The following is a 12,141-nucleotide window of genomic DNA, read 5'->3' as shown; positions in this document are numbered from 1 at the left end:
CAGTTGTATAATCAGCAAATAATCATACATAATTAGCTTTTCTCACGTATTTGTTATAAAATTATAAAACACTTATGTATTTATTTAATATTAATTAATAGAATCACTTACGAATTTTGACAGGAATTTGTCCGTAACATGAACTGAATATAAAGTGAGTTGGGTGAAAAATTCAATAGATTCCGCACATTGTAGTTGGTGGGTGTGTATTTTGTGGTAAGTACCAGTGTACCACGCTGATATTCGTTACCATAATTAGTGAAAACCGAAAAACTTGTGCCGATTCAGCAAAAAAACAGTGAACCCCTCCCAACAGCCCACGTCACAATCCTGGAGCATTCATAAAACGGTCTTTCTAATGTGTGCCTAAGTCACACAATAAACACTAAATTTTATAAAAATGACCTATTTTGATTGGTGGAGTTGATGTGAATGCAGGGGGGCCATCATCATTTATTGTTCATCTACCAATCAAGAGCTATTTTTATTGGAGTCAGGGACTATTGTGTGCCCTTGGGCACACCATAGAAAATCCCTTCATAAAAACTTATTTATTGTTATATACTCCCTTCACTACCGTCATTTCTATACCGTTTTTTTTTATGTTCCGTTATTTCTATACATTCTCAAAGTAGCAACTTTTTATAATATAAAATACTATTACACTCGCTACTTTCTTCCGCTATCTCCGTTCTATAATAATAAAAACGCTATTACATCCACTACTTTCCTCCCCTATCTCAAATCTATTATTAAAAATAAATGAGTCCCATCACTTTACCAACTTTTTATTTAACTTAACTCATTTCTTATACTTTTTGTTCGTCTGAATGTCCAATCTCAATGTATATTGTTCATTGGGACCGAGGGAGTATGGTAAAATTATTTAAGCTAAATAACAAATTGTAGTGATTATTTATAAAAAACAAAAATACATATTGTAGTAATAATTTTCTTTCTTTTTGAAATAAAAAATGACTTGGGCCCCATTATTTATCTTGTTAAATATAATCTCATAAATCTACACATAAGAACACAATATTTATTAATGTAATATTCTAATAACAATCAAAATAATTAATATTTAATTATTCAGTAAATCCAATATACGAAAAAACCAAAAATCGCAAATAATATAATGTAATATAATTCTCAATTCATTAATTATTTTAGACTAAAATCATGTTCAATTATACTACTGTAATGATTTTGTACTGTATCTGTCAAAAAAAAAAATGATTTTGTACTGTAAAAATTTCGTACAGGGTTTCGATACGTACTCTAAAACCCAAAAACAAAAATCTAAATTTCAAGAAATTCACTCTCATTTCTTGAATCCATGGCCTCTTTCACATTCATCTCTAAATCGTGTTGTTGAAAGGAGAAACTTTGCTACAACTTCAAGGTTTGTTTGGTTATAAATTTTATATGTTATAGTTTTCGAGTAAATTTTCTAGTTCTTGATCATTTATATATTTTGTTGAATTCAAGAAAAAGGCTTGTGAAATGTGATCTTGCAGGTATATTTTAGTGAATCAAGTAATGGGTTGTGAAAAAATTCAAGTTTGTATTATTATATTTTTGTGGTCATGCATTAGTCCAGTTGTTTATAGTGCTACGCACCCTGGTGATCTTGCAATTCTGAATGATTTTAGAAATGGTTTAGAGAATTCAGAGCTTTTGGAGTGGCCAGAGAAGGGTGATGACCCTTGTGGCCCTCCTTTGTGGCCTCATGTGTTTTGTGCTGATGGTAGAGTCACCCAGATTCAGGTTCAAAATATGGGCTTGAAAGGACCTTTACCTAAGAACTTTAATCAGCTCGTAAAGTTGCAAAATTTGGGTCTGCAGAGGAATAAGTTGAATGGTACATTGCCTAGTTTTAGTGGTTTGTCGGAATTGGAATATGCTTTTTTGGATTTTAATGAATTTGGTGGGATCCCTTCGGATTTTTTTCATGGTCTTGGTAGTGTGAGGGTTCTTGCTTTGGATGAAAATCCGTTTAATGTAAGTAGTGGTTGGTCTATACCTGATGAGCTGCAGGAGTCTGCTCAGTTGTTGAATTTTTCTTGCTCTGGTTGTAATGTGGTTGGACCTTTGCCGGATTTTTTTGGAAAAATGTCTTCATTGTCTTTACTGAGACTGGCGTCTAATAGAATAACTGGTAGTATACCGGAGAGCTTTCGTGATTCAATGTTACAGATTTTGTGGTTGAATAATCAAGGTGATGGGGGAATGACTGGCACGATTGATGTCATTGGTTCGATGACAGGATTGACAGAGGTATGGCTTCATGGTAATCAGTTTTCTGGGAGTATTCCTGATAGTATTGGGGATCTAACATCTTTGCAGCAACTTAATCTCAATGGAAATAAACTTGTTGGTTTGATTCCGCCAGGTTTGGCCAATTTAAGCCTACAATCATTGATTTTAGACAACAATATGCTGATGGGTCCGATCCCAAAATTTAAAGCTGCTAATGTTACGTATACTTCAAATTCATTCTGTCAGTCTGATCCTGGTGAGCAATGTTCTCCTACCGTTAATGTATTAATAGATTTTCTAGGTGCTTTTGGCTTCCCACAAAATCTGGCTTCTCAATGGACAGGTAATGATCCATGCCAACAGCCATGGTTTGGGATTGTATGCAACTCAGATTCCCAAGTTTCTGCTATAAATTTGCGAGGCCTCAATCTGAGTGGCACACTAAGTCCTTCACTTGCAAACCTAGATTCTCTACTTGAAATTCACCTAGATAGGAATAATCTGAGTGGTTTAGTTCCAATGAATCTAGCACAATTAAAAGCCTTGCGGTTGTTAGATATAAAAGAAAACAATTTTGCACCTCCATTACCAAAGTTTCATGATACTGTGAAGGTCATAGTAGATGGCAATCCTCAATTGGTAGCTGCAATGGGCGGACCTCCAGTGCCAACTACTTCCCCATTACCACCGATCAACAGTCCAAAGGTAAGTCCAGTAACACCATCAAGTAGTTCCTCGGCCGGCAGGGGTGATTCACCAGTACCAGACAGCCCACCTTCATCATCCAAAGGTTCAATTTTTGACTCGCCTAGATCTTACAATGAGCACACAGAAGCAAACAAAGGCAAGAGCCTTAAGTCAATTTTTGTTCTTGCTATAACTGCATCTTCTGTAACTCTAATTGTTCTTTTAGCTCTTTTCTATGTATATTGTTGTAAGAAACGTAAAGAGTCTAAGAAAGCTCCCGGTGCATATATTGCCCACCCTAGAGATATATCTGGTCCCGATAACATGGTTAAGATTACAGTTTCTAGTGATATCGATGGATTCGATCAAACCATGACTGATTCTCAGCATAGAGTAAACGGTGGAATGCGAAATACCCATGTGACTGAGGAGGGAAATGCAATCATCTCAGTTCAGGTCCTTCGCAAGGTAACCAAGAATTTTTCACCAGAAAATGAACTTGGGCGTGGAGGTTTTGGAGCAGTATATAAGGGTGAGCTAGAAGATGGAACCAAATTGGCAGTTAAAAGAATGGAAGCTGGGGTAGTCAGTAACAAAGCTGTGGATGAATTTCAGGCTGAAATTGGTGTTCTCTCTAAGGTTCGACACAGGCATCTAGTTTCGCTTCTTGGGTATTCTGTTGAAGGGAATGAGAGACTTTTGGTTTATGAATATATGCCTCAAGGGGCACTGAGTATGCATCTATTTCGTTGGAAGAAGTTAAACCTACAACCTCTATCCTGGGCAAAAAGACTTACTATTGCTTTAGATGTTGCCAGAGGGATGGAGTACCTCCATAAACTGGCACGTCAGAGCTTTATACACCGAGATCTTAAATCATCAAATATTCTTCTAGGGGATGACTTTAGAGCCAAAGTGTCTGACTTTGGGTTGGTGAAACTTGCTCCTGATCAAGAAAGGTCTATTGCAACCAGGCTTGCTGGGACGTTTGGATATCTTGCACCTGAATATGCTGGTAAAAAGATATTTTATATCTCAACTTCTGCAGATGATTTTTTTTGCATAATGCTGTTCTATATGAAGAATTTATATGAGTTTTTTTTTTGTGTATAATTTTTTCTATATGCATTTTGAACGTCATGTAGTTATATAGGAGAAAAGAACAATGGCAAATTTAGAACCAATAGATTATCTCGTCATTACTCGTGAAGATTTATTTTTTATTGATGATCATCTTACAGAGCACATATGTGTATGTAGAATAAGTAGAGTCCTACAATTGTAGCCGAACATATATTTGGATACCCCGTGATAATAGGTTACCGAAAGAGTTACTGTATATATACACATGCAACCTGGAGTACCTCCATACCTCCATGAATATAGCTAGAACTTATTTGATCACCATGTCTAAGACTGTAAAGTTGCATCAAGACTGAACATGAACTAAGTCGATATCATATCATTGATGTGTGAACATATTCGTACAAGTCTCACTATCTCATAATGTTTCTGGTTTACACATATATGTTAGGGGTTTCTTAGAATTTTTTTTTAAATGCATAGCCTTTGAAATTAGAGGCTACAGTCCAAGTCATTAATCGCCCCACTGATGGTCTCTGTTAATTTCTGCTTTTAGAGAGTTATGGAGGAGTAGTGAGAGAGGAGAAGAATGATGAAAGAGAAGAAGTGGTTTCATTTCACTAAACAACAGAGTATATATACAAGCAGAATAGTGGAAAACTAACTAGCTCTAACTAACCTACAACTAATTGACAGCTGGAATATGTACAACTAATTAGCTGTGACATGTAGCTAACTAATACTACCAATAGCCTCCCTCAAGTTAGGAGGTATCTGAGAATCAGATAATCCTAACTTGGAGCATAAATCTTGCAACTGTGGAGACGGCACAATCTTGGTTAAGATATCAGCTAATTGATGCTTTGTAGGAAGATAAGAGAGCTGTAACAATCCTTCAAGAACTTTATCACGAGTGAAGTGGCAATCGACCTCAATGTGCTTCGTTCGTTCGTGAAACACTGGGTTCTTTGCAATGTGTAAAGCTGATTGATTGTCACAATGGAGAGTGACTGGAGAAAGACCAGAAACACCTATTTCTTCTAGAAGTCGAACGACCCAAGTGACTTCAGAAGCAGCTGCTGCCATAGCTCGATATTCCGCCTCAGAGCTTGACTTTGAAACTGTGGATTGCTTCTTCGACTTCCAGGAAATAGGAGATCCTCCTAAGAGAAGAACATAGCCTGTTACAGAACGTCTGGTATTTGGACAAGATGCCCAATCAGAGTCTGAAAAGGCTTGGAGAGTGAGTTTTTCTGGACCTTGAAGTTTGATTCCCTGCCCAGCAGTAGAAGAAATGTATCGTAGAGTATGATGCAAGGCTTGGAGATGAGATGTTCTAGGATTCTGCATAAATTGGCTGAGGCACTGTACAGTGTAACTTAAGTCAGGCCTTGTATTGGTCAAAAAATTTAATTTGCCTACATGGGACCTGTAAGTTTCAGGGTCTGATAACAAATCACCATCATCAGCATGTAATTTGAGATGTATAGGTAGTGGTGTGACAGCACGCTTGGAGAGATCCATATTACATCCTTGTAATAACTCTTTAGTAAACTTGTTTTGGCTCATGACAATTCCATCAGTGAAGTAAGTAACTTCAATACCTAAGAAATAATGCAGTACACCAAGATCTTTTATGCTGAATTTATCGTGAAGATCTTGCTTTACTGATTGAATGTGCTCGAGATTACTTCCAGTGAGAATAATGTCATCCACATACACAGCTAGAATTGTGATATCAGTTCCATGCTTGTAGATGAATAAACTGTAATCATTTCTAGACTGAGTGTATCCTTGTAGCAACAATGTATCAGTCAGTTTATCGAACCACTGTCGAGATGCTTGTCTCAACCCGTAAAGAGATTTTCTTAATCGACAAACAAGATTATATGGGTTTGGAACACCCTCAGGTACTGTCATGTAAACTTCCTCTAGCAGATCTCCATGGAGGAATGCGTTATTAACATCAAGTTGGTAAAGTTTCCAACGTTTACTAGCAGCCAAAGATAACAAACATCTCACTGTGGTCATCTTTACCACAGGTGAAAAAGTCTCTGTAAAATCAATTCCAGGTTTCTGATTGAACCCTTTTGCTACCAAACGAGCTTTGCATCGTTCTAATGAACCATCTGCATTTAATTTCACTTTGAAAACCCAACGACTACCAATGGCTTTCTTGCCGGGTGGCAAAGGAACAAGATCCCATGTTTTATTATGTTCAAGAGCTGTAAGCTCTTTCTCCATAGCTGCAACCCAAATTGGATTAGCAGCAGCTTCTGAATATGATGTAGGCTCAGCAATGACAGACTGTTGTGATAAAAAGGTAAAATGGGATGGAGGCAAACAAGTACCATCCACTAAATTGCACCAGTGATCAATTGGGAATTCAGTATGTGTAGCTAGATTACAATAGTAATCAGTCAGATAAGTGGGGGGGTGTTTAGACCTTGAAGATTGTCTAACAGGAGGGTCATTTATCTGAGAATCATGCTGTTCACAATGACTATTGTCATGCTGTTGAGACTCATGCTCATTATGAGTACTATCACTATTATTCTGAGATTCATGGGATGTGTGATGATTTGTATTAGGAGGTTCAACAGGAGTGTCTACAGATGGAACAGAACTGGAAAACTTTGGAAGGAAAGTACTATTTAGAAAATCAGATTTAGATGTATCAGCAATCATGTGAAAAGGAAAAATGGATTCATGAAATACCACATCTCTGGAGACTGACTCTGTGTTAGTCCTGAGATCATAAATTCTATAACCTTTCTGAGAATTAGAATATCCAAGGAAAACACAAGCTGTAGCTCTAGGTTCAAACTTAGACCGATTGACTTTCAGTGTAGAAACATAACACAGACAACCATAAACTCTTAAGTCATCATATGTAGGAAGAGAACCATAGAGTCTGAAATAAGGTGTTTGATTGGCAATGGATTGTAGAGGCATTCTGTTTATCAGGTAAGTGGCACATAAGATAGAATCCCCCCAAAATTTAAGTGGTAATTTGGCCTGAAGTGATAGTGCCCTAGCAGTTTCTAGCAGATGTCTATGCTTTCGCTCCACAACACCATTTTGTTGTGGAGTGTAAGCACATGATGTTTGCTGGAGAATCCCCTTAGTTTTACAAAGTTGAGCAACTAATCCAGCACTAAGCTCTAAAGCATTGTCAGAACGAATACTTAACACAGTTGTCTTAAACTGATTCTCCACATAAGCCAGAAAATTGATCAGAACATCATATACTTGAGATTTGGATTTAAGCAAATGAACCCAAGTAAAACGCGTAAAATCATCCACAATTGTCAGAAATTGAGTACAACCAGAGTGTGATGGGGTTTTGTATGGCCCCCATATATCTAAGTGCAACAATGCAAAAGGTTTTGTACTCTTGATATAGCTAGAAGGGAAAGATTTCCTTACTTGTCTTGCTGCAGGACAAATTTGACAAACAGTAGTATTTACACAATCTTGAACAGATTTAAGAGGTAGTAACAACTGAAGCTTAGAAAATGGTAGATGTCCCATCCGCAAATGCCAGAGTCTTGTGTCCTCTACATCTTTAGAAACAGCTGTGTGACAGAACTTTGATTGATCCTGATTTTGTGTTGTAATAGTATTCTGGACACAATACAAGCCACCTGATAGTCTACCAAGAAGAATCTGAGGCCTTTTCAGAGAATGGCCCTGAATAAAACATTGATCATCAGAAAAAATTATGTTGCATTTCAAATCAGCACATAATTTGTTAACAGAGATCAGTCTGAACTGAAATTGGGGAACATAAAGAACTTTGTGTAAAGTGAGATCATCATTCACTTTCACTGTCCCTATATGTGTCACTTGAACTTTTGTACCATCAGGAATAGTAATAAAACTATCCTTATCATCAACAATATCATAAGAGATGAAACTATCCAGATTAGGACAGATATGATCAGTAGAGCCACTGTCAAGTATCCATTGATGACTCATACCAGCAAGAAGACAGAAATTACCTGCCAGCATTGCAAGTTTAGGATTGTCATTATCTGAATCTGGCTGAATATTCTGTTGACTTAGCAGCTTGAGCAAGTGATTATACTGCTCCATGCTCACAGTATCATTAGAGTTATCAGGTGCATCATCTGCAGAATCTTGCTGTGCCATAGCAGCAAATCCCTTCCTCTGATGTTGTTGTTGTTGTTTAGCTTGGAATCCAGGTGGATAACCATGGATTTTGAAGCATCTTTCAATGCTATGACCAGGAATCTTACAATGATTGCAAAAGTACTTTTTCTTTGATGGATCTGCTGTGTTTCTTGAACCTGTGCTCTTCTGATAATTGGAATTGAATCTTTGACTTGAATTTTGTGGATTGTATTTCTTGTTGTCTGCATAGAATGCCAAAGATTCAGCTGGAACAGTACTAGTAGAGCCACTAGCAATAGACTTATGCTTTTCTTCCTGAGCAAACAGTCTGTAGACTTGAGATATGTTTGGCAGAGGCTGCATCATCAATACATTGCTTCTCACCAAAGAGAAAGCCTCAGTTAGCCTCATCATAAATTGCAAGATCCTCTGTTCTTGTTGTTTTAGTACCAGCCTTTGAGATAATCCACATGTACACTTGTTACATGTGCAGTAGAGTAGTGGACTAGCATCATTTAGTCCTTCCCACAGAGTTTTCATTTTAGTGAAAAACACTGATACAGAATCAGAACCTTGAGTGAGTTCAAACAATTGCTGCTCAAGAGCGTATACTTGTGAAATTGAAGTACAGCCATATCTGTCTTCCAAATCTTCCCAGAGTTCCCTTGCAGTTGGAAAATATTGAACACTCTTGGCAATTGTTTCATCAAGATTATACAATAACCAAGTAATAACCAGATTGTTACATCGTTCCCAACACTTGTACTCAGCAGTAGTAATATCAGGTACATCAATGGAACCGTCAACAAAACCTAATTTGTTCTTAGTGGATAAAGTGAGAATCATAGATCGTTTCCAGCTATGAAATCCATCTCCATTGAATTTCACAGAAACTAGTTGTAAAGTATGAGCATCAGATGGATGAATATAGTAATGACTAGTAGGATCATTATTTGCCATGGATTTTAGGTCAAGAAATGCAATCGAACAATTTGTCAACAAAAACACAATTCAAGAAATCGAAACTCAGAAATTATCAAGAAACAATCTCGATAATGATCAGAACAGCAAGAAACGTCAATTAGAAGTCTCGATCTATGAAATGACAACACAATCTCAACACAATTCAGTAAAATATCTCTTACTGGAGTGAGAAATGACCTGAGAATCTGAAGAACTAATGAAGAATTCGCGATGAAGATGAATGTAGGATCGAGCGATGCACTTATTACGTAATCGCCATTGCTGGCTCTGATACCATGTTAATTTCTGCTTTTAGAGAGTTATGGAGGAGTAGTGAGAGAGGAGAAGAATGATGAAAGAGAAGAAGTGGTTTCATTTCACTAAACAACAGAGTATATATACAAGCAGAATAGTGGAAAACTAACTAGCTCTAACTAACCTACAACTAATTGACAGCTGGAATATGTACAACTAATTAGCTGTGACATGTAGCTAACTAATACTACCAATAGTCTCACTTTACCTTGTCATCCTTTAAATTCTAATACTTCATTACCATTTCTGTTTCTTGTGTCTTATAGTGACAGGAAAAATAACAACCAAAGCCGATGTGTTCAGTTTTGGAGTGGTACTAATGGAACTTTTAACTGGATTAATGGCCCTCGACGAACGTCGTTCTGAGGAAACCAGGTATTTAGCTGAGTGGTTTTTACAGATAAAATCGGACAAGAAGAAGCTAATTGATGCTGTCGACCCTGCTTTAGATGAAAAGGAAGAGAATTCCGATGGCATTTCCATTGTAGCTGACCTAGCTGGGCACTGCACTGCTAGGGATCCAAGTCATCGGCCTGAAATGGGACATGCAGTGAATGTGCTGGGCCAATTGGTTGAAAAGTGGCAACCATATGATCAAGAAACGGAGGACTATTCTGGCATAGATTATAGTCTACCTCTTAGACAGATGATGAAGGAGTGGATGGAATCTGAAACCACAGATTTCAAGAACTCTAATCTACAGGATAGCACCGGGAGTATTCCGAACAGGCCAGCTGGATTTGCAGACTCCTTTACTTCTGCCGATGCCCGATAGTGATTTTGTATGACGCCATGCTTTCTTTATCTTTTAAAAAAAAAACAATACTTCAAAGTCTACAGCACAAAGTTTCTGTTTTCTGCTGCGTCTGCATTACAATAGATTGTGATACTACTTGTTTACATGTATTACAATGCTTAAGGTTTATGCAAGTTGAAACTTGGAATTGATAATGTGCATCTGTTGACGGTGTTGCTTTTCCTGCTTCATAATTTGAACATCCTGTTATTTCTTTTTCAAGCTTAAAAATATAACAACTTTATAATTTTTTTTTTTGTGATTTTACATTGAGCATTGTTCTAAACATTAATCGTCACAAAATAATAGATAAACTCTCCATTCTCTCTCAAATTAGGATTTTGAGAGTCGACTCCCAAAACTAGCCGTCACTTCTCTATTCTTCACCTTCATCCTCTTCATCAACCAAATCATTTTCGCTCTTCCATCTTCTCCACTATTTACCAGTTTTTTGTTTTTCAATAAAATCGAGTGTTGCTTAAACCTCGAAGATTCCCATCGAGTTTTATTCTCGGATCTGTTTCGGATTTGAGTTTGGGCTTGATTGTTTTCTGAATAAATCAGATCTTTTGAAATCAAAGGTCCGATTGTGTTTTCCCGTCTCGCCTTTTGGCGTGTGTTGATTTAGTACCCCATTCTTGGGTGATTCTGCGTTGTTATGTCTTTCTGTGTTATCAATAAGAATGATTGTGATGGAGTTTTGGGAGATCTGACTTATCACATCATTATTACTTTCGGCATCCCGGCATGTAGATAGCTGGGGTATGCTTGGAACGGTGGCGATCGCATGTGCTCACCTTTCACAAATTATAGTTGTTCATTATTCGAGGACCCTTGTTCCTCATTGCTTAGTTTTTACAACTGAGTCGTCTGAACACCTCATACAGCCATGGAACTATTGTGAAGGTTAATTGTGAAGCTACCATTTTCGGGATTGATGTAGGCTGGATTACTCGAAAAGCCTTTGTATTCATTTTCAATTTCAGGAATCCTTGGATTCAGTTTGTTAAGCAGTCAGGAAACAATGCAGCTATTTGTTTAGCTCGTTTTATTGTTTATCAACCTGATTGCATTGTTATTTGGGGATTTGTCCCGACTAGACTTATTTTAATTTAATGAAATGAATTTGCATTTTGTCAAAAAAAAACATTAATCGTCACCGATTAATTTCGCTTCTGTAACTCGCCGAACTGATTAAATCACTGATTAGTCAATTCATTATCTGATCAAATTCTGATCAATCTAATTAATTTCCGATTAATTTTTATAATTATCGATTAAGTCCGATTATTGGTTTTTATGTTCGCTGAAAATTTGATTATTTGAATTCAACGCGAAATGACCAAGAACTATACCGATTCTTTTAACAAAACTAGTTGAGAAGCCGCGCGTTGCGGCGGCCTATAAAAATTATATTAATGATTCCATATTAATATTTGTTAAGTAAAATAATTTTGTGGTTGTCTATAAAAAGTATATTAATATTTTAAAATTAATATTTGTAGGATAAATTAAATTTATATTATAAAAATTTTGATGTAATACCAATACTAATATATAAAATTGCAAAATTGAACTATAAGTCATGGAGAAAAAATGAAAATAAATTTATACACGTAATTAACAATTTAAAGTATGACGAATCTTAATTTTATTTGTTTTTTTATTTTTTGAAAAGTAATCATGTTCTTACATTGTCACCTTCCTCCAATTTTTTTGGATTGATTGTGCACAAGAACATTTAACATAAATCTGTGAGATAGCGGTCTATTACTACCCTTACTTGTAACAATTTTTTTTAATACTGTATAAACAACCGTTACTTAAAAGTTACTTGAACGGAGCAAACTGATAATGCATGAATAATTTTTTCCGGTATACAAACTAAATCATATAAA

General features: G+C 36.5%; 1 protein-coding gene across 1 annotated transcript; it reads left to right on the top strand.

The window, feature by feature from the left end:
- The first annotated feature begins 1,282 nt into the window (after positions 1–1,282).
- Positions 1,283–10,338, top strand: LOC108212821 (receptor protein kinase TMK1-like). Its single transcript, XM_064089732.1, has 3 exons — positions 1,283–1,405; positions 1,521–3,964; positions 9,714–10,338. The coding sequence occupies exons 2-3, from the start codon at positions 1,543–1,545 to the stop codon at positions 10,220–10,222; spliced, it is 2,931 nt and encodes a 976-aa protein (XP_063945802.1). The 5' UTR covers positions 1,283–1,405; positions 1,521–1,542; the 3' UTR covers positions 10,223–10,338.
- Positions 10,339–12,141: the final 1,803 nt, after the last annotated feature.

The sequence above is a fragment of the Daucus carota genome, chromosome 3, assembly GCF_001625215.2.
Source record: "Daucus carota subsp. sativus chromosome 3, DH1 v3.0, whole genome shotgun sequence".
NCBI lineage: Eukaryota > Viridiplantae > Streptophyta > Magnoliopsida > Apiales > Apiaceae > Daucus > Daucus carota.
The sequence above is the reverse complement of the archived record's forward strand: the minus strand, read 5'-3'. Positions and strand labels throughout refer to the sequence as shown.

Excerpts from the sequence above, each read along its gene's own strand:
- LOC108212821 (XM_064089732.1), top strand. The coding sequence starts at position 1,543 with ATGGGTTGTGAAAAAATTCAAGTTTGTATTATTATATTTTTGTGGTCA. Across the intron at positions 3,965-9,713 it reads TCTTGCACCTGAATATGCTG|TGACAGGAAAAATAACAACC; the intron begins GTAAAAAGATAT and ends TGTGTCTTATAG.